This window comes from Spinacia oleracea, chromosome 6 (assembly GCF_020520425.1).
Source record: "Spinacia oleracea cultivar Varoflay chromosome 6, BTI_SOV_V1, whole genome shotgun sequence".
NCBI classification, from domain to species: domain Eukaryota; kingdom Viridiplantae; phylum Streptophyta; class Magnoliopsida; order Caryophyllales; family Amaranthaceae; genus Spinacia; species Spinacia oleracea.
The window spans coordinates 131016646-131039694 of NC_079492.1; the positions used below are offsets into that span (position 1 = coordinate 131016646).

Sequence of the window (23049 nt, forward strand, 5' to 3'; positions counted from 1 at the left end):
GATAATTCTTAGCATAATGTTAAGCTAATTAAGTTACGTATGTTAGCTAATGTACGGCTGGATTTGGGTGGTTTGTGTTGTAAACCATCTAATGAGTTAGTTACTTAGTTATGGTTAGGGTTTCTCAGGAGTTGTGTGAGGTAACGTAGTAATAGTGAAGGTTGTTTAATTTAAATGAAGGATGTACGTTGCATTACTTGCATAGTTGCATGAGGATGAGTTGTACGTCCACCTAGTAGTAGTATTAGAATGCAAGAGTGTGTAATAGCTTATTAAATGTTGAATCTTGTTTGTCATTTTAGTTTGTGTGTTACGAAAAATGTGGTTTTATGTGTAAGCAATATTGCTAGCTATGTATTGTGATTCAATCAACTAGGAAAAAAGTTTGTTCTATATTTCTTACTTATCTTATTTATCGCTTTTTATAAACAATCTAAGTATATATTAACTATAGCAGATTATTAGTTCTTAACCAAAGTTGATCTTAAAAAATATATGAACGGAGAACATTATTGAAATTGGTCACTCCTTTCGTATAGCTCCATCATCATGGTATATATAATTCAATTACCGCAAATGTTATCTTATTGTTACCCCGACTTATCGTTACATGATTCACCCTTTTGACTCGAGTTAACACTCTCAATTAAAATTGACCAGACTATTGAAACAAAACGACATACACAAAAGATGACAAAAGTAGTAAAAAATAAAATAAAATAATATACCGTACTTTAAAAAATAATAAAAGTTATATCATTATCAGCCTCTCATCTCTCATGCCCCCTTTATAATTAAGTTTGACTACCAACCATTTTTGGTTATATCATTCACACAATAAACCATATCAACATTCAATTTCAGGTGTAATATTATTTTATTTTATGCACTTTTCACCTTTTCTATGAGCACGTCTTAATTTTTCCAATTTATTTTTATTATTTTAATTAATCGTTTTCATTGCTATTTTAGAAGAAACTATTGTCGTTGATTGTTACTCCTGAATTTTGTTCAAGTCAATTTTATAATAATAGAAAAGAATAATAAACAAAAAGTGTTTCTATTTTATATCTTACAATAACCAAATATTTGTGAATGTACCATATAATATATATTTTATGATACCTACAAATTGTATGTCGATGTAAGTCCTTCACACTTTATATACATATAAATATATAATACTCCCATGTATTACACGGGTCAAAATACTAACGGTAGCTTTTGTGTAACACCGCCTTATCGGAAAGAACATTTTAATTGTTTAACTAATTGGTTTCATTGCTTAACTAATTATTTTCATTGATAAACTAATTATTTTCATTGCTTAACTAATTGATTCGAGTGCTTAACTAACTACACTACAAGAATTTGTATCTTTAACGACAACCTAATTACGACGGGTGAAAAATCCCGTTGTAAAAGCCTTTTGCGACGGGGCTAACAACCAAACAATGACGGGAATAACCGTCGCAAATGTCTTTTACGACGGGTTTACGACGGATTTACGACGGGATTTTCTATTAACGACGGCCCCCTTTTATGACGGGTTCGCGACAGAAAATCCCGTCGTTAATCAACGATTATTGGCCTTTCACGACGGGATTTCCCGTCGTTAATAGTACAATTTCTTGTAGTGTTAGTTCCAGTGTTTAACTAATTGATTCCATTACTTAACTTATATCATACCAATACGGTATTTTGTGAGACCGCCGTATATAAAAATTTGTAAAATACTAATTTCAAATTAATAATATAGACGATAATCATTGTTCCTAAAACTTATCGTGAAACTGTGGAAGAATGTGTAAGCTAAAAATCCTATGTTGTGCAATTAGATTATCAGCGGTCAATGAACCCTTTGTTGGGCCTTTTGTATATACTCAAAAAGTCAAAAGTCATAACCACTAACTTGCAAGTCTAATGGGCCTTAGATTGACTAATTTGCCAGCAAAAATAGCCCAAACCACTAACTTTTTCCTTTGTTGATATCATCAAATGTTTCAGGCTTTCAGTTGTGTTGCTCCCTGCCTTCATCGTTACTCCATTTTTTTTCAAAAATAAAAAACCATTATTACTGGAAAACTAGTTGGAGGTAGGTGTGTTGCATGTGTCCGTTAAGAAATTATAATTTTCACATTAAAAGTGTGTTATCTTTAACTTATATGTCCGAACTTATCTGAACCGAGTTTATTAGAATTTATATCATCCTATTTTAACTTATAGTATCTTACAAAACCTTATTTAACTTATATCATCTTATAGTAATAGAGGATACTAAGGGATACTCGTAATTGTAATATTGTACGTTATTATTATATATATGAGTCACATACACTCGTATTAGGGTAAGCCGTATCATTGTATTCACATGGTATTAGGAAAATTACATAGCTCGGTTGGTGAGATTGCCCAGCAAATTCAGCAAGGCCCACGGCCTGCTTGTGGCACATTTCCTCGTGCCACTGCTGAACCGTGGAACTCACTGAATAGTGAGCATTGTTCCACCGACACCACCCCGAATTCAAGCCCACAGCTGCACTCCACAACTCCTTCTCCCTTGCATGCGGCCCATAACTCCCCAGTGGCCCACAACTTTTCAGCGGCCCAACTCAACATAGATAGTGTTGTTCCCTTTTCTAGCACAACGCAAACACTCAATGAGCCCAATGCCTACACAAATTCATTGTCTTCCTTGTCATCGGTTCATGCCTCACCCGCTATTGCACCTCCTTCGAGTGGTATTTTTGCGGTTCCCTCTACGAGTAATGTTCACGAAATGCGAACACGTGCTAAAGATGGAATTTTTAAACCAAAATCAATATTAATTAAATCTCAATACAGTTGAAAAAGAAAAGGCACCAACTTGTTTTTCAAAAGCTAATAAAATTCCGAAATGGCGTGAAGCTATGGAGGAAGAGATTAATGCAATGCTTGTCAACAAACCTTGGGATTTAATACCTTTTGATGCGTCAAAGAACTTGGTTGGTACATTTGGATTTATACAATAAAAACTGACGAAGATGGTAATGTGATTAGGCCTAAGGCTCGTCTGGTTGCTCGTGGGTTTGGACAGCAAGAAGGTATAGATTATTCCGAGACTTTTAGCCCTGTTATGAAATCAACAACTATTCAGTTGGTCTTGTCTTTAGCTCTTTCCTCTAATTGGGTCATTCGTCAATTATACGTTAAAAATGTGTTCTTACATGGTGACTTAATTGAGGAGGTATATATGAAACAACCGGCCGACAGGTTTCATTCATCCTGATTTTCCTAGTCACATTTGTCGTCTTAGGAAAGCAATCTATGGTCTGAAATAGGCTCCTAGAGCTTGGTATCTTCGCTTCAGCAGTCTTTTGTTACAACAGGGGTTCTTTTGTTGCCAATCAGATAATTCTATGTTCATTTTTCATCGTGAAAAATTCATTGTGTATCTTCTTCTTTATGTTGACGATATCATTGTCACAGGCAACTCGGCTCATTTGATCACCAAATTCATATCCCTTTTGTCTGTCGTGTTTGCTATGAAAGATCTGGGCGATCTGCACTAATTCCTAGGAGTGCAGGCGGTGCATACTTCCAAGGGTTTATTTTTGTGTTAGAAAAAATATGTTTATGATCTACTTCGTAAATTCCATCTGCACACTGCTAAACCTGTCCGTACCCCTCTTCCTAGTCATACCACACTTTCTATTACAGACGGTGATTTATTATCCGATCCTACTGAGTATCGCAGTATGGTTAGGGCTTTACAGTACTTGACTATGACAATACCTGATATTACATATGATGTGCATTTAGTTTCCCAATTTATGCATGCACCCCGGCCCGTACATCTTACTTGTTGGTTGTCAAGCGTATTTACAGGTACTTGCAGGGCACTTCAGACTACGGTATGTGGCTTCACCCCGCCCTAGACATGTCTATCATGATTGCCTATTCAGATGCGGTTTGGGCAGGTTGTCCCAATAGTTGTCGTTCCACCACTGGTTATGCAATTTTTCTTGGTGGCAACCTAATATCCTGGCGCTCGAAGAAGCAACCCACTGTCTCCAAATCTTCCTCAGAAGGAGAGTATCGCGTTGTTGCATACACAGTACAAGATACTCTCTGGATACGTTTCTTATTAGCTGAGTTGGGAATCATCATCCGCGCCCCCGTGAAGCTCTTTTGTGATAATGTTTCTGCATCCTATCTTGGTAAATCCGGTTCAGCATGATCATAGAAAGCATATCAAAATAGATTATCATTTCGTTCGGGAGCATGTTGCTCGTGGTGACTTAGTTGTACGATATGTCCCTATTGAGTTACAAATCGCTGACATTTTTACGAAAGGTTTGTCTGGTCATCGTTTGAGTTTTTACGGTCCAATCTGCACGTGGTTCCCCCCTGCACAGATCGAAGGGGTGTAATAGAGGATACTAAGGGTATGCTCGTAATTGTAATATTGTACGTTATTATTATATATATGAGTCTCAGGCACTCGTATTAGGGTAAGCCGTATCATTATATTCACATATAGGACCTTCTTTTATATAGGTGCGTATAGCATATGGTAACATCATTGTATTGTTGCTCATAAAAATATATAGAAAAAAAATATCTTCTGATTTCTTCTTCCTGAAAATATTTTTAACGCATGTATTGAGTTCTAAAATCCTTCTTACTTGAGTGCACAATTTAGATGATTGTTGTGTACTTGTGTTAAATCTTTTGGAACAACCCCGTTTTATTTGCACCTTATTCAGGGTAAATTTTTCTTCTAAGACAATGTTACTAACACGCCACATCTTTATAAACACCTTAAACAATTAGCTCAAATTTCTTTCTAATGTTTTGCTGATTTTACAGTGATTTTCCTAAAATAATGATACTCCATTTATACAACAAACCAAAACCCAAGTAACGTCACTCAATTACAACTTACAAGCATTCCACTGTCTAAGATAATAGACCGAGCTAAAGGATCCGCCTAGAATATGCCAAAGAATTCGATTTTTATATCTCGCCCTGTTGAATTCTCTGGGGCGTTTGGTTTGGAGAATTTATTAAAGGGAAAGACAATGAATTAACCTAAATGCCTTTATGTTGTTTTCTAGACCAATTTAAAATTTCCTTTACCCCTATAAGGCTATGATTTCCTATACCCCCAAGAAATCATCCTTACCCCCAAAGTCCTCTTCATCTATCTTAGCACTTTGATTACCCTCGACTATCTCATTGCACCACATCAAACCACCACCTGGCTAACACCACTACAACCAGCAACGACTCCCTCCCAACCACCGAACCACCTAGGGAACCACCCGACCACCACTCAACCTACGGTCTACAGTTCAAATTCAGTAGAGAATTGATGTCAAGTTTGTGTGTTTCTATCTCTAAGTACACATACAATGAGAACCACCAAAATGAATAAGCTGTTGGAGAAGCAAGATTCGTAAACACCTATTGTTAGGAATTAAACACAACTTAGTTAAGTAGACAAGAATACGAAACAAACTTGTTTGGTTTAATATCTTGTTTCCTAGTTTAATTAGAATTGTAATTAGGAAACTAGATATATTTTGGTAAATATATCTAGTTTCCCCCTCTATTCTAGGTTTTCAACTGAAATAAATTTATTTGAACTTATCTAGCTCAACTAAATATAACTGAACTTAATTAACTAAACATATTTTTATTGAAAAGAACTTATTTGCGTGTTTAATTGTCTAAAAAGAAAAAAGTATTTTGCTGAACACCTGAACTTATATGATATTATCCGAATTCATGTGAACATATTTAAACTTATTTTTGTTTACATAAGTTAAAATAATAAGTTGAAACAAACAGATTCTTAATTCAAGCAAATTTACAGCTCATTTAATTTTGATATTAAATTTTTGATTACAGCTCATTTACTAAATCTCGTTTACTAAACCACGTTTACTAAAGCTCATTTAAAGCCATTTGATTTGGCTCGAGATCGAAATTGAAACGAGCAAGTATAAGCCGAGACCGAGCAAGAATTTTAGTAAAATAGCCTGGCTCGAACAAAAACAATAAAAGCTCGTTCAAGCTCGAGCCGACTCGAATACAAATATTTCTTAACAAGCTTAGCTCAATAAGGTTATTACTCGGCTCAACTTGACTCGACTCATTTGCATCCCTAATCCCTCCTTTTTAGACATCCAATTACATTTCTTCAATTTTTTATGGGATACATAATTTATAACCCAAAAAATAATTTTATACTCTAGCTATATGCATAATTCTTACGGGTTTTTTATGAAATGCCCCTGAGGTTTGCAAAAACGCACCAAATACCCTCGCGTCTTTTGAATCACATAATATACCCCTATTTTTCCATACTGTTCATGAGATGCACCTTGGGTTAACGGACGTTAGTCTGCCGTTAGTCTCGGTTTACTATTTTGCCCTTAATGTTGTTATGGCGCCATTTGACTCTCACCCCTCAACAGAAACTCAAAAAAAAAAACTTCTCATCTTCTTCTCTTTCTCTCTCCTCTCCCGTGTTCTTCTTCAAGCTTCAAATCTACTCGAAACCTAGTAATTCTGGGTAGATCTTCATTTTTCTTGTGAAATTTGCTACGCACCTTAAAGGCGAGTTCGTGGGGGTGATTTTGGTTCATTCGCGACAAAAAAGGGAGAAAATTGAGACGATTCACAGCGCGAGTTAGTGTCAAAGAGGAATCGCCAATTTTGAAGTTGGATAATCTACCTCCAGGTAATAATCTCTTCGTCGCTGTATTTTTTTGCTTGTAAAGTTGTTTTTTTCGTGAAATTGATTAGGGTTAGGGTTTGTGAAATTGTCAGTTATTTTTTTGAAATTGAGCAAATCTGTTGTTAGTGTTAGTGATTGATAGTGTTTGTTTTTTCTTAGAAATGAAAATTGTGGTTTTTGTCTGGTTGATTATTCGATGTTGGTTATTGATCAATTGTGGTTGTTGGAATGAAAATTCATGTTTCTTTCCTTTAGGATGATTGTTATTTGGTTGTTACTGCGTTATGGATCACATAGCTTTGATATTAGAGTTACAGACATGGAAAAATATCGTTTTGTTGAAGTTGTTTCTTGATATGTTTGAGGAATCAGTTAAGCAAGATAATTTTTTGCCTAGTACCTTTACCTTCAGTCTCCTTGTGGTAAGGTTGAGTTGAATGATGATAAGACCTTAAGGCATTTGTGGGGATGGAATTGGGGTAAAGACACTGTTGAAATTTGGGTTGAGGGAACAGATAATCCAGGGTTGGTGTTTAGGACTGCCGTTGCCACAATTGAGAATCATAGTAAGGAAAAAGAGAGGAAACTTAAGGAGAGACAAGAGGAACTGCTGAGGGCTCAAAGAGAGGAGGAAGAGGAAATGAGGAAAAAACATGAAAGGGAGGACATTTTGAGGGAAATACAAGAACAAATGGAGTTCACTGTGGCTATGGAGGTCCCTGTGGTTGATTGTGAGGACTTGAAGGTTGATATGTGAGGATCATTAGCAAAGATGATGTTGATGATGTGTTTCCAGGTGGCTCTCAACCACAACCAACCCAAGAATCCCCACCCCTAAAGCAAAAACATGTTGCTTCTAAGCCAAAAGCCAAGGCAACTGCTTGACCATCATGAGAACATTTTTTTGTGAATTGTAGGTGCACAAAGTGAAACTAACTTAGTCAATTAAGTTACGATTAAGTTAGAATCAGTTTTTGGAAACAGTTCAATGCTTAGACAGCCTATTTTTGTGCAGTTTCAGTGGTGTTTGTCCACTTAAAGATCAGTTTTTGTAAAGCTAATATGCTTGAACAAGTATTTATGGAACAAAGTCTCTCTTTATTTCATGAAATTTGTTGCAACTCTACTTCATTGCTATCCAAATCAGAAATGCAAACATTAATACACCAATTTTAATTGCAAAATTGATCTGCTGTTTTTGTTGTTTAATCTTGTTCTTCAATAGCTTCAACTCTTCATGCATTCCCCTGCTTTCTTCTTGCATTCCCCTGTTTTCATCAGCTCTGTTTCCCTTGCTCTGAACTTCATCAAGTGTCTGCTCAAGAAAACCTTTGCACCACTTGAAATTGTCACAATGATCACACTTGTAGTAAAGCTTTTGCGGATTTTTTGTCGTTTCCGAGCTTCTAATGGCAAATCTTCTCCCGCAAGAGCAATTTTTATTTGGAACTCTAATATATGCTAAATTTGGGATGAAAGAAGATTCGGTTTTTTAATGAGAGCTCATGGCTAATTAGGAACACTAGTAGAGGGGAAAGTATGCAAGTGAAGTGAACACTAGTAGCATTTATAGGCAGCAAGAACATAACGGCTATATTTTTCTCCCTAGGTTTAATCAAACTAGCCGTTAAATTTAAATTCTTGCAAGTTGGGTATCTGGTGAAACTTAGTTTCAAAATAGGTGTATATTGTGCAATAAGTTTGTAAATAGGGGTATTCTCTGAATTATAAACACGACTGGAAGGTCGGTTTAGGGGTATTTGGTGCAAACTTGGGAAAAACTAAGGGAAATATTATGTGATTCAAAAGACGCGAGGGTATTTGGTGCGTTTTCGCAAACCTCATGGGGCATTTCATGAAAAACCGTAATTCTTACTATATTTTTCACGGGAGGAGCTGATTAAAGCATTATAGCAATTTCAAAAAATATATCGACGTCTACCTAACAATCTAGAACCCCCCCTTTAAAAGCAAATTCTCAACTCCGTTATTGCCCACTACGACATACGAACTTTGTACCGTATATTTTATACGACCATCTTTGGATGCGATCATTTAGTGTATCACTATTCGACGTCCGCGTACGCTAAAATCACCCGCAGAAAAGATGGCTTTGCCCTTATAAAATTCTATCTCATAATAATAATAACAATTGAAATTTTAAAATTAAACAGTAATTTTTTTATTTATGGTTAAACAGAGGTTAATGTTTTTTTAAATCAAACATTTATTTTTTTTAAAAAACAGGGGTGCTGCCCAAATATGGCGGCCCATACCATGGTTCAACCGCTCAGAAAGCGGCGGCGACCATGGCTCAACAGTGCAAGATAGGCGGTTGTACCATGGTCTGGGCCGCCATATTTGAGCGGCACCTATGTGCGAGCAGAATGAAAAAATCAAAAAAAATAATAGAACGTGGTTGTCGACGAGAGAGGCGACAGTACAGAGCCACAGAGAGGCGGTTACGCGGTCATGGTGGTGGATAATTCCTGATAGACTATGAAATAGTTAACGTAAATATTAACATAATATTTGAGTTGTATTTAGTCAATATATACATAAGAATTGTTTAACTGTCAACATAATTAAAGGCTAGATATAGTATCTAATTAGCTATACAAGGGGAATATATCACACCTAATATACATTTGCTAATTATGAAAAGATTATGCTAACGTTCTTTATGGCTGTTTCATAATTTATCAATTCCCAACATACTACCCGAGAAGAAAGAAGAAGAAGTTTTTACAGTGACTTTATTGTCGAAATTATCCGCCGTCAAAACCTCTAGAGCAGTGGTGGTAATACCTCCGAAGGTTGCAGGCTGAAGGGGAAGAGATGGGGTCTAGGGTATTACCGTACTTTCATCATTAATACGCAGACAATTTTAGCGAATGAATACGTCGAATAACAAAGGCAAATTTGCTAAAAAGGACCTTTTATAACCCAAATTTTGCGAGAAAGGATCTTATATTTTTTTTTTTGTGAAATCACACCTTAATGTAAAAAAAAATTGCGAGAAAGGACCTTATATAATTTTTTTGTGTGAAATCACACCTTAATGTAATTTTTTTTTTGCGAAAGAAAACCAAAAGTAAGTTTCCAGCATTGACTGAGCTTTTCCGGCCATTGACTTGCACGTGAGAAGTACGTGTGGCTTTATTTTGCTAACCACACCCAATTTTCCTCCAAAATTCTAAACTTTAAAACCTAAAGTTAAATTTTTTTTTGAAATAAAACAAGTTTGAAAATTCTAGACTCGGCAAAATCAGTGTCTTTTGCCAACTTAAGCCACACGTGCTGTTTACGTGCAAGTCAATGGCCGGAAAAACTTAGTCAATGCTGGAAACTTCCATTAGGTCCTTTCTCGCAAAAAAAAATACATTAAGGTGTGATTTCAATAAAAAAATTATATAAGGTCATTTTTTGCAAACTTTGTGTTATAAAAAGTCATTTTTGACAAATTTACCAATAACAAAACCCATAATTTATCACCGAGAGTCGAGCATAAAGAAAATAAAAACGCCCGTCCCTTCTTTCCAAAGCCACTCGGGCACTCAACTCTCACTCTTCACTCCACCTCTACTCTCTCTCTCTCTCGCTCGAATTCCTCTCTCCTCCAACAATGGGCCAAAACAGCAGCGGTCTAAACCGCCAAGGTGGCCCTCCCGGCGACCGTAAAGACGGCGAAAAAAAAGAGAAGAAATATGAGCCAGCAGCGCCACCCGCTCGCGTCGGCAGAAAACAGCGAAAACAAAAGGGCTCTGAATCCGCCGCCCGTATCCCCACCGTAACACCCTTAACCAAATGCAAGCTCAGGCTTCTCAAGCTCGAGAGGATTAAAGATTACCTCTTAATGGAGGAAGAATTCGTCGCTAATCAAGAGAGGCTTAAACCTCAGGAAGAAAAAACTGAGGAAGATCGTTCCAAGGTTGATGATATTCGTGGGTCCCCCATGAGTGTTGGGAGTTTGGAGGAGTTGATTGATGAGAATCATGCCATTGTTTCTTCTTCTGTGGGGCCTGAGTATTATGTTAGCATTATGTCGTTTGTTGACAAGGATCAATTGGAGCCAGGTTGCTCGATTTTGATGCATAATAAGGTATCGTTTTGTTTTGAGTTGCAATTCTTCGTTTCTTTTGTGTGATTGTTTTGATTGAATTCTTTATCGATCTTTTTGAGGTGGTTTGATGGGGAAATTAGGGTTAGGGTTTGTTGGATATTTTTCTATGCGTCTTTGATTTAGGGTTTTGTGATTGCCTGATTGATGAATAGTTGGGAGTAGGGTGAATAGAGGATTACGGGTTAGGGTTTAGTGCGTGATTGGGATATGGTGGAATGGGGTGTCTTTGATTGGTTGCAAGGCGGTCATTTTCTTCACTTGGGGGATTTTGCTTTTGGAGTAAATGAGTTAGATTATGCTGGTTTATTGCTGCTGCTGAACTCGAGGATTTGTTTTCGGTTGTTATTGAGTTAGGTAATTGCTGGACTGGAGGGGTTTATGAGCCCTTGGTTAGGCTTTTGTATTACAGAGATAAAGACTGGGATTCTTAACCCAGGGATGTGAGGTGGAGATACCGCTAACTGTGAGAAGTGTATTTGGGAGAAGTAGGATGTGTTATTCAGCTGAAGAATGTCGTTTGGAGGTGAGCCATAAGGAAATTGCAATGGTCATACTACTTGTTAATCTACAGACTGCAGTTTTACTTGTTTTTATAGCAGAGTGAGCACAATATGTTATAATGTTATGATAACATTATATTGTTGTGTGGTTTTTCCTGAGGTGATCCTTATTTTGTGAAGATTTGATTATGTTCTTTGCTTTTGGGATTTCTAGGGTTAGAGAAGTTCCTTGTAGAACTGCTAGACTTCAGACAACATTAAATCAGATGATCCCGGATATTAGTAACCGGTCATGATAAAGTGATGACTACTAGGTCCATGCTTTGATTCTTGTTACTGTTTTCCCAAAGTATGAGTATATCCTGTCTTACATTGATTAGTTGTCTTCCGTGATTCAATTTTGGAGCACCTGTATTAAATACTCCTTCTGTCTCTTTTTGTTCTTTAAGTTTGGTATTTTGCACGCGTTTTAACGACTAATTAATGTGAATTGAGATTCCTCTTTTTTTTATTTAAACAAGGCAAATTACGTTTACTTAATGTTTTCACTTTTATCAAAATTATGATTTTAGGAAAATGTTAATGTCCCGATGGAAAAGTATGAGAGATTAAATGACCCAATAAATTTAATTGGTTAAAATAATTATTGAACACAAATTTTGATTGAACATTAAATCATTTATGTGATAATATAAAAGAAAATGTAAAGAACATTCTGGGACCCCAAAAAATGAAAACGTAAAAAACAAAAGGAGACAGGGAGTATTAGCATCACATTGTATAAGAGTTCTTTTTATATGCAACTTTGTTCCTATTGTATGATGCGTTGAACCTAATGGTTTTACTGAAATATTAACCAATCATTTTTTGAAAGGAGTCAATATTAGCATCATTATCATGGTGTGGAAGCTATGTTGCTAGAACACTGATTTAGGTATCATGTCCGACAAGGCGTCGGAGGATCCGACACTCCCATCCAAAATTTTGCAGACACGGACACTCAAAGGAGTGTTTTGACTAGTTTTTTAGACACGACTAATCTATATAGTGTTGGAATTTTTTTCCTGACTTTTATACAAAAAGTTAATTATAAAACAAAAAATATAGTAATCAAATCAACGAGGGAGATAAAAACAAGGGGAAAAAATGTTGTACATGACATTGGTTATAAAAAGAAAAACAAGAAGAAAAGCCTGTATGTTACGGAGGAGGGCACTTGATTTTGGATCCTTTGTCTGACACGGGTGTCGACACTTCTCCAAACACTCTGCACAGTGTCATGTCGTGTGGACATCCGACACCCCAGGTCAACCAGGGTGTCGAAGTAACATAGTGTGAAAGAATCACGTTCTACTTGATGTTGTTTCCAGAGCATCATACACTGTTCTGCACAACCTATGGGTCTTCCTGAAATTATTGTCTGACAAGTTATGCAATAGCTAAATTTCAGGAACTTTAATGCTTTTTACCCTGAAAATGTAAGTTTGCCAATTTTTGCAGGTTCTTTCTGTTGTTGGTTTACTTCAAGATGAAGTTGATCCTATGGTATCTGTCATGAAAGTTGAGAAGGCTCCATTAGAGTCATATGCTGATATTGGGGGCTTGGATCCTCAAATACAAGAGATCAAAGAAGCAGTTGAGCTACCATTGACTCATCCTGAACTCTATGAAGACATTGGTATTAAACCTCCCAAGGGAGTCATTCTTTATGGAGAACCTGGTACTGGGAAAACACTTCTTGCTAAGGTATCTAAACATGTGGCATTCCGTAATGCTTATAATAGGCTATTTCTGCAGCATAGTGATTTTCTTTTTAAGAGTTTCTATATATGGTTTTTCAATTTTGCATCTTTTATGCTTTTTTTTCAAAATGAATTTCTATTACTTAGAAAATCTGGATTAAGTTTGAGAGGTATTCTGCTTCTGTTGATTGTGTGAACAACAATCATTAACTTTCGTTGCTACTTACATGTGAGAAGAGTCAGCAAGGCCATTGAATTTGAAAGTAGACCTTGTAAGTACTGATTATGAATTACAAAGGAAAGTTAAATGGAAACTAAAAAAAATAAAATAAATTGTGGCTCAATTTTTTGTTCTGGATAAATATTACTACATTTATATTAGCCCACTAATTATCCTTACTACTTGAATGTTGCGTCCTTCATTCACAATTGTGTACAAGAGCAAACGGGTTCTGTCGTTGAAGATTAAGAAACCTGATTGTCATCTTCATCTAATTTGTATTATACACTACTTCATGTTTAGTGTTTACAATTGATCATGAGATTTCTTTAACGACTATCGAATGAATATTCAGTCAATTATAACCCCATTTTAGTCTTCAGATGCAATCTTGCTCTCATAGGTATGGAGGTCACTAGTCTTCTCTCTTGTTGAACTTACAGAAATTTCTTTGAAACTCTCTTTCCATAGATAAAAAAAAAAAATCTGATTCAAATCTAGGGAGTTTCTTATTGGAGAGAATTTTGGAAAATTGGATTGCTATTAATCAACTAGAATTTCGAGTAGAAGCAATGACTTGCCCTCTTCCCTCAAGTCGTGAGAGCCTCTTACCTGGGAGGCCTATTGTTGCTGTATCCATCAAAAAAAGGATGTGCGTGCATTCTTTCGAAGTATAGGGGTACACCGTGTAAATTCTGTATGTTCTATTTACTTCCGGGTGGTAATTCCTGTTCCTTGATTTTTCGTGATACTTTGCTTTATTTTGCACGTGTTTGATTTTGGAGGTCTCCGTAGGATTGAGGCGGGTAGGCTGTATCTGTTGGGATCAGGTTTTTATGCTTTGCGAATTCCCATAGCATATCATGATGTATCGTACCATACATAGAGTCAGAGAACCGTGGTTGCAAAGGGAGAGAGCAAGATGGTTAGAGCTATTAGGCAGTTGGAGAGATAAATTAGATCCGCAACCCTGCCTTTTACAGTTTGACTGTGTTCTTAATTTGACTGGCATGAGAGTGCATGACTGCAAAATGTGCCATCGAACTGCGTTTCTCTTATTCGCAATATCTTTTGATTTCATCATTTGAGGGTGCTCGAGGAGTCAATGTAGAAGGGTACACAATATTATGATTACGCACAGGGTATTCGTTCTGCAAATGGTATGCTTCATGTGCTTGTGTGTGTCTGCTTGACGATTTGGTTGAGCTTTGCTGATAATATGTTACATAGTTTCCAGCCTGATGTTGGTCATCACTAACTGGTGGCTTCTCTAATTCTTGCTTAGGCAGTGGCAAATTCAACATCAGCTACTTTTCTACGTGTTGTTGGCAGTGAATTGATCCAGAAGTATCTTGGTGATGGTCCAAAATTAGTCAGGGAACTCTTCAGGGTAGCTGATGACCTTTCACCATCTATTGTTTTCATCGATGAAATTGACGCAGTTGGGACAAAGAGGTAAAGTGATGAACATTAAACTTTTAGGTATGGAGATTTTTAGCAATGCTAACTAGTAAATGGCCTTTAGGTATGATGCTCATTCTGGCGGTGAACGTGAAATTCAGAGGACCATGTTGGAACTTCTCAATCAGTTGGATGGCTTCGATTCAAGAGGAGATGTCAAAGTCATCCTTGCAACGAATAAAATTGAAAGCCTTGATCCAGCTTTGCTTCGTCCTGGGCGAATAGATAGGAAAATTGAGTTCCCACTTCCTGATATTAAAACAAGGAGAAGAATTTTTACGGTACAGTTTTTTTTCTTTTCTTGTGGTGGAGTATCCAGTCTATGTTATCTCAACCTTTCGTTTATTAATATGTTCTTTAATGTTGATGTCTCTCATCAAATACTCTTTTTTTGCAGATTCACACCTCAAAAATGACATTGTCTGATGATGTTAATCTTGAAGAATTTGTTATGACCAAGGATGAGTTTTCTGGTGCTGATATAAAGGCCATATGTACTGAAGCTGGGTTACTTGCCTTAAGAGAGCGTCGCATGAAGGTTAGCTAATTGAGTGTTGCACTTATGATAAACTCCCTCCCTCCCTCCCACCCTTCTTTATCTTCTATGTAATCTGACTTTGAATTCAGTATTCTCAGTAATGATATATTGATATGTGGCAGAGGTAGTTTTTGTTCTGTTGCCTGTTGGTTCTATTTTATTTTAACCTTCATTTATGACTTGAGATTACTCGATTTACTTCGAGTTTTGAAGTAAACTGACATCTCTAGTTGTTGGAAAGTTAAATACAGGATTAATAGGAGTAAGTATGATTTGTCCTAGTTGTGTACAACGATTGAATCAAAATCAAGATGATGATGAACTCCTGAAGCATTTTTTTGGATTTTAGTGGTTTGCTCATAAATTTACATTTGTATCTTTCACGTAATTGTTTATCAACCCAGCTTCACAATTTTTGTAAGCCTCTTCTGCACGAAAAAAATGCTCTGATATGTTGGCTTGACTTGGTTTGTCTGTTAGTTGCTGCTGTATTGTTAATGATGGTTCAAAAGGCTTTGTTTCCATTGTTCTCATTTTAAAAAAAATAATGATGAAGAAAATGTTTTAAGTTGAGCTTTTGGGGTATTTATGGTGTGAATAGGTTACACATACGGACTTCAAGAAGGCTAAAGAAAAGGTGATGTTCAAGAAGAAAGAAGGCGTGCCAGAAGGACTTTACATGTGAAGAGCCTGCATCTGTTATCAACTACAATTACAATTACATAGAACTTTGGTTTTTCCTCTTTTGTCTTTGTATATTTTTGTTATCGAAGGTATAATCCCGTTAAACATACTTTGTAGATGGAATATTTGAATCTATTGGTGCCAAGTTTCTGTATGATCAGTTATGCTCAAGCATGTGTCTGGAGAATGATTAGCATTTCCTGTTCTTCGAATCTTCGTTAGGAGGATTTTGGGATGGATTCTCTCTAAATCGAAATGATTTTTGTCCATCCAACCTGCATTTCCCATGTTATGGCTATTATCTGGCGCGAGTATGAAATGAGACTTATTTGAGAGCTAAGTAATTGTTGCAGGGAACAGAATTTCTTCTGGTAGCTGCCAATGGCTAAAAGCCTAAAATGATATAGATGACATTCTTTGGCAAGCCAACTCTAGCTGATGGAGATGGTTTTGAACTTTGCAATTGAAATTTCAACGGTATTTCCATTAGACTTTATAATGATATTGCATATTGGGGAAAAATATTACGGTTTTTTCATGAAATGCCTTTGAGGTTTCATGAAATTCACCAAAATACCCCTGCGTGTTTCAAAATAAAGAATTTACGTTTTTGCCCTTATATGGCTTTCATCTATTCATCTCTCCTAGTTTACGTTTACGTTCTCTCTCCTCCCACTCAATCCATCCAAACTCTCTCTCTCTCCTCCCACTGAACCAACACCACTCCTCACCGTCGTCATCATCTTCGCCCCCGCTGCCGTCGCATACCACTCCTCACCGCCTTCGCCTACCTCGTAGGAGCGGAGGAGAGAGAAGTAGAAGAAACTTGGGTCGGCGGAGGAAGAGGAGTTGCCACCGTCGTTGGGCTGAGATGACGGAGGAGGGACAACACCCGAAACTTCCGTTGTTGACGCGGGGGAATGGCGGGGTCATGGTGGGCGAATTCGGTGGCGATTTCAGAGGGAGAAATTAGGGCTTTGAGAGCGTTTGATCTTGTTCTTGTTGTGGTTTTTGGTGGAGGGGGAGGTGATTGAGGCAATTCGCCGGCGAGACAATCAGTGAATGGAGTGTGAATCTACCGGTGGCCGAAAATTCAAGCTTGAGCGGCTAGGCGGTGGTGGCGACGAATGTCAAGCATTTATGTTCAATTTTCGGCATCTGGGTTATTTTTTATTTTCTTCCTTTTGATTTTGTTGGGTTTATTTTTTATTTTCTATTCTGTAACAATGGGTTAGTTTTAGCTTAATTTTGTTTTTAAAAAGTTTGAAAGTATAGAGCTCAGCGAGGCGGCATGCTGACATGCTGTGATGTATATATAAACACATCACAGAGGTACACGCGTCACAAATAATAAGGGCATGGTATACCATAGTTTTTGTTTTTTTATACCATTGTTCTTATTTATATACCATTGTTTTTTTTTAATACCATTGTTCTTGTGTTTAACTATTTATACCATTGTTCTTTTTTTATACTATTATAACAGGGGCATGGTATACCAATGTTTTTATTTTTGTGCCATTGTTCTTATTTATATATCCTTTTTTTTATATATACCATTGTTTTTTTATAACATTTTTGATATCATTGAAAGTTTAATATATTTACTGAATTTCCATATTCTGTATTTGTCAAAATGTATTTATAAACACATCATATAATATTCTCTATTTAGGGTGAGGTTATCCCTAGTCTTGAAGTGAGTCTTGAAGTGAGTCTCAAGCCTAAATCTTGGGATAATGTGGTAAAAGATTACCCCAAGTCTTGAAGTGAGTTTGAAAATCCAAGACTCACTCAAGACTCACTTAAAACTCCACTTTTTTCTTCCTCCAATCAAATCATGCCACATCATCAAACTTAATTTATCTTATTTCACCCAACTAAATTATTGATGGTTTATGTATTATTTTGTTTTATTTGCCTTTAAATTTATGTTCTAGATCTTTTGAATTTAATATGTTGTATTATTGTTTCTAATTTGTACGAAATATATGTCAATTTCGAAATTAACATTTTCTGTTTTTTTTTCATTTTTTTTCTCGAATTATAAATTACTTTGTTTTAGAGCGGTTCAATATGGGCCCGGCCCGACCCGGTCCAAAAATTACCGAGTTTGGGAAGAAGATTCCGGCCCGATTCTCGAGCCCAACCCAATTTTTTTCAAAAAAATTGCGGGCTTTGGATAACGCAAAACAACAATTTTAGTTATAAATTTGGCCTGACCCGAAATTGGTCCGAAAAGCCCCCTATTTTTGGCCCGAAATAGCGGGTTTTGGGCATACAAAATTGGCCCGAAGCTTGGCCCGCCCCGCCTCGGCAGACATAATGGACAGATTTTTATGTCCTCGGCCCGAACCCGGCCCGGCCCGCATGTTGATCAGGTCTACTTTGTTTGTATATAAGAAAACATAGTTTCAATATTATTTAGAAAATGTACAAAGAAAAAAAATATATACATAAAATATAATTTTAAGAGTTAGGTGAGTCTGAGGTGAGTCTGGGGATAATGTGTAAAAATAGGGTGAGTTTTTTGTGAGTCTGGATAGTGAAAAAGTTAGTGGAAAGCTGATGTGGCAGAGTCTGAAGATTGGAGATGAGTCTGAGGATAAACTCACCCTTATGAAATGAATTGCCATATTCTCTATTTATGAATTAAATAGAGGTATAATTTAAAGGTTGGAAAAATATAATATTGGATGTTAAAGTGGTGGAGTGGAAGAGACTAATGAGTATAGTAGACTATGGGGTTGTTTGGTTGACATGGGAATTTAATTCCTATAGGAAGTTGCAATTCAAGGGAAATTACTTCCCTTGTTAAATTCATGGGAATTTCCTTAATTTGTTTGGTTGACAACATGGGAATTAGAAATTCAGCTGCTTTTGTGTTAGGCGGACTGACAGGCGCGTGGAGGTACGACCAACTCACTCGCCCACGCGCGCGTGAAGTAACGCGCATATAAAATCATTTTTTTCTTTCTCCTCCTTATTTCCTTCGCTCATCCTTCAGTCGCTTCTCTCTCCTCTCCTCTCTCCTCTCTCTCGCATCTTGCCTTCATCTATAATCGTCGGAGACAACAACCACCACCACAATCATGTCCACCAGGTTCCGATGTAAACGTTCTACACTTTTTGATCTCCTTTTAGTTTCAATTTCAAGTTTCATCTAAACCCTAATTGAATCTTTGATTATCGATTTTCTGACAACATGAGGCGGTGGTGGAGGTGCGGATGGACGAAGCTATGGAGGCGATGGGTTTCGGTAGGTCGAGACTGATCGAAGGTTAGGGTTGACGTTTCCTTGCCGCCGTCGCCATCAGAGGTTAGGGTTTTCTGAATTGAATGTTAATTCATTCGTTTTTATGTTTGTTGTCTTGTAATTGTTTGAATTTTTCATATGTTTGTGTTGTTATTAGAGAATTGTGTAACAAACAATGAATTTGAATGATTTGGTTGAAATAGTTCTTTATTTAGTTTTGTGATTGAAATTGTGATTTGGGGTTCTTTAGTTAAACTTTTGTTGTAATTAGTTATCTCTTGTTAATTTTAGTTTTGATTTGTGGTACTTTAGTATGTGACATGCCTACATCTGCTTGCCATAACCTTCTAAAAATCATTACTGATTTCTGTCAACTCTCGGGACAACTCGTCAACTTCCATAAATCGGCTATTATTTTCTCAAAGAATATCACTCATTCAAAGAGAGACTCTCTTGCTAGCATTTTTAACATGACAAAATCCATGTCGCTGGGTAGATACCTGGGCGCCCACTTCTCGGGATTCACCCCCACCAGAGCAGACTATCAACGCATTCTGCAAAAAAATGAAAACCGCATCAACTCATGGCAGGCCAATTTTCTGTCTAAAGCAGGAAGAATGACTCTCATTCAGAGTAACCTCGAGTCGCTTCCAGCCTACATCTGCTCCTCCTTCCTGATTCCGCAAAAGCTATGTCATCAAATGGATGTTTTTCACCGTCAATTCTTTTGGAACCAAAACAGAACAGGGAATGCACTCCCTCTAATCGCCTGGAAAAAGGTCTGTCAACCCAAGGAGCAAGGGGGTCTCGGCCTACGAAGAACTTATCCGCTAAATAGAGCCTTCATAGCTAAACTTGGTTGGAAAGTCCTAACAGACGAAGATAATATGTGGGCTAAAATTATGCGTAAGAAATATCTCCAAAATAACAATTTTTTCACAGCAAAAAAGAAATCTAGAGACTCGCCTATCTGGTCCAGTATTCTGAACCAAAGAGAAATTCTTAGAAAAGGTATAAGGTGGAAATTAGGGAATGGAAACACCATTAATTTTTGGAAAGACAATTGGATTGGTCAATACGCCTTGGCTTAGTTTCCGGGTATATCTACGAATCTTATTGACAATAGTAAGACGGTAAGCTTTTTCATTGACGAGACTAAAAACTGGGATATTGCAAAGTTATATTCAGTTCTTCCTCCTGATGCGGTCCAATTGATTAGAGGAATTCCTATTCCTGTCAACAACCTACAGGACATTCCCATCTGGGGCTGCACAAATTCTGGGGACTTTTCAGTTAAATCTGCAACCTAGCTTGCTCACGACCTCCCCAAAACTGACGACAAATGGAAGTTTAGATGGATCTGGAAGCTTAATATAGCTCCGAAACTGAAATTTTTCCTTTGGCAAATCTGTCATAAAAGCCTCCCAACCAAAGAAACGCTTTTCCATAGGAAAATCATTCCTACAAATTGCTGCCCAAGATGTAATCAAGCTAGCGAAAACTTAGATCACCTATTCCTCCATTGTGAACACTCAAAAAATGTTTGGACTCACAGACTCACTAAAAACTGGCTAGAATTCACCTTCCCTATGACCGATTTTTTCAAAACCCTAGACTACCTCAGACGAAACCAGGTTGCTCTTCGCAAATTCATTAACCTATGCTGGATTATTTGGAAGGAACGTAATGCCTTAGTTTTCTCCAACACGAAGGTCTCTACTTGCCGCTGTTTCTTCAGAGCCCTCAATACCTTTAAAGAATGGGAACTCAGACTCCTTATTGACTCTCATCAACTTAGAGGTACCCATTTCACCACTCATTCATCTTCTCCTAACCAATCATCCACTTCTACCATCATCCTTGTGAGGTGGTTCCCACCCCCCACAGGCGCCTTCAAACTAAATTTCGATGGTTCTCGCAAATCTTCGTCAGCAGCAGGAGGAATCATTATCAGAAACAGCACCGGGACTGCTATCGAGGCTAAGGCTTTCAATTTCGGCAACTCTCAAGTCTATATGGCCGAAGCCCTGGCCCTTCACAAAGGAATCCAAGAAGCAATAAGGCTAGGTATAAAGGATATTCACATCGAAGGAGATAATCTACTAGTGATTAACTCTTTAAAAGGTACTTGGAAGCCCCCTTGGAAACTGCAAAACATTATTCATGACAGCAAGATTCTCCTTCAGCTGTTTGACTCAGCTCACATCAGTCACATATACAGAGAAGCAAACAGAGCAGCAGATTGGATTGCTAATGTAGGTCATCTTATTTGTAATCCTATGTGTATTTCCCCGAACTCCAGCCCCAAGTTAGACGAAATTGTACAGAGTGACTACTTAGGCTACACCCTTGTGCGAAGGGGTACCTAAGTTCCTTTTTCTTACCTTTTAAAAAAAAAAAAAAAAAAAGTATGTGACATGCTTAGTTATGAATTAAATTAGTTAATGATTTCTCATATTTAGTTGTCTTTTTGCTGTGTTTAGTTTTCAGTTATGAATTAAATTAGTTAACCCATAGTCATATTTAGTTAAGAATTTGCTTCATTTAGTTGAGATTCGTGGGAGTTCAAAGCACTCAAATTCATACTGAAGTTCCGCCATTATTTGCCCACCCTAAATTGTTATCAAGTAATTCACCAGCCATAAATTCATCATCTGTTTCAAGAGCTTTCATAGAATCAGGAGGCAAACCTGATTGCCTTATTACTCATTTTTCTTTTTCTTTTTGAATTTAATGCAGTATGCCAAAGGATGAAGCTCAGGAGGTGATTGATGTATGTTCATGAGATCAAGTTGTTCCTGCACATAATGGGCTGATGTTGTCATTGTTTCTCATGTTTTCTTTGTGCTTGTTCATTAGTGGTTGTGGTTCTTTCACTAAGTGGACATGTAACTCTTTGTTGAGAGATTTTTTCTAGCTGTTCTTTTTCTGATTTCTCAATTGGCGGTAGAACTTGTGAGATTTTGATCTCTCAACTTTTCACCTGTGGTCTGTAATCATTTGGGGTTCATTGTAATGTAATACAAATTTCCTTTAATCATTTGGAGTTCATTGGTATTAGGAGAATTTGATATTCTACTGGCTTGTTGGGTGCATTCTTTTTACTTAGTTGTGTCCATGACTGGTTTCTGACTACTCTTTGCTGATCTCTTTTCTCAATCTCTCTGCGACTTATTGACTTGTGAGCTTGTGGGCCTGTAGCCTCTCTGTGGCATGGTATGAGGCCGCGCCTTGGCGTTGGTGTGAGCCAGTTACTTGTAATTTTTTTTTTATAGTTGTATCAAATTTTATATATATTTTTTGTTTTAGTTATAATTTTGTTATATTTAGTTAAGAAATATATCTTTTGAGTTAAAAATAAAGTCGTTTTAGTTAAGATTAAAATTTCAGGCCTTTTCCAAAGAAAGGTTGGGTCAAAGCCCAAGAAATTACACCTAGCCCAATATAATTGGTTTCGTTGGTTTACTAATTAGCTATAATGTTTAACTAATTGGTTTCATTGCGTAACTAATTAGGTTTAGTTCTTAACTAATTGGTTTCGTTGCTTAACTAATTAGCTATAATGTTTAACTAATATGGTTTCATTGCTTAACTAATTATTTTTATTTCTTAACTAATTGGTTTCGTTGTTTGACTAATTGGTTCCATTACTTAACTAATTAGTTTTAGTTCTTAACTAATTGGTTATACTGTATAACTAATTGATTCGGTTGCTTAATTAATTGGTTTTATTGTGTAACTAATTAGTTCTAATGCTTAACTAATTGGATTCATTGCTTAACTAATTGGTTCAGTTGC

At 36.8% G+C, this 23049-nt stretch overlaps 1 protein-coding gene across 1 annotated transcript; it reads left to right on the plus strand.

The window, feature by feature from the left end:
* Positions 1 to 10191: 10191 nt before the first annotated feature.
* Positions 10192 to 16166, plus strand: LOC110775501 (26S proteasome regulatory subunit 4 homolog A-like). Its single transcript, XM_021980099.2, has 6 exons — positions 10192 to 10829; positions 12851 to 13096; positions 14598 to 14767; positions 14838 to 15054; positions 15171 to 15311; positions 15913 to 16166. The coding sequence occupies exons 1-6, from the start codon at positions 10353 to 10355 to the stop codon at positions 15994 to 15996; spliced, it is 1335 nt and encodes a 444-aa protein (XP_021835791.1). The 5' UTR covers positions 10192 to 10352; the 3' UTR covers positions 15997 to 16166.
* The last annotated feature ends 6883 nt before the right edge of the window (positions 16167 to 23049 follow it).

What these genes read in the sequence shown, in the direction of transcription:
- LOC110775501 (XM_021980099.2), top strand. Translation starts at nt 10,353, where the DNA reads ATGGGCCAAAACAGCAGCGGTCTAAACCGCCAAGGTGGCCCTCCCGGC. An exon ending in GACGCAGTTGGGACAAAGAG is followed by an intron (nt 14,768 to 14,837) that starts GTAAAGTGATGA and finishes AATGGCCTTTAG; the next exon opens with GTATGATGCTCATTCTGGCG. An exon ending in CAAGGAGAAGAATTTTTACG is followed by an intron (nt 15,055 to 15,170) that starts GTACAGTTTTTT and finishes CTTTTTTTGCAG; the next exon opens with ATTCACACCTCAAAAATGAC.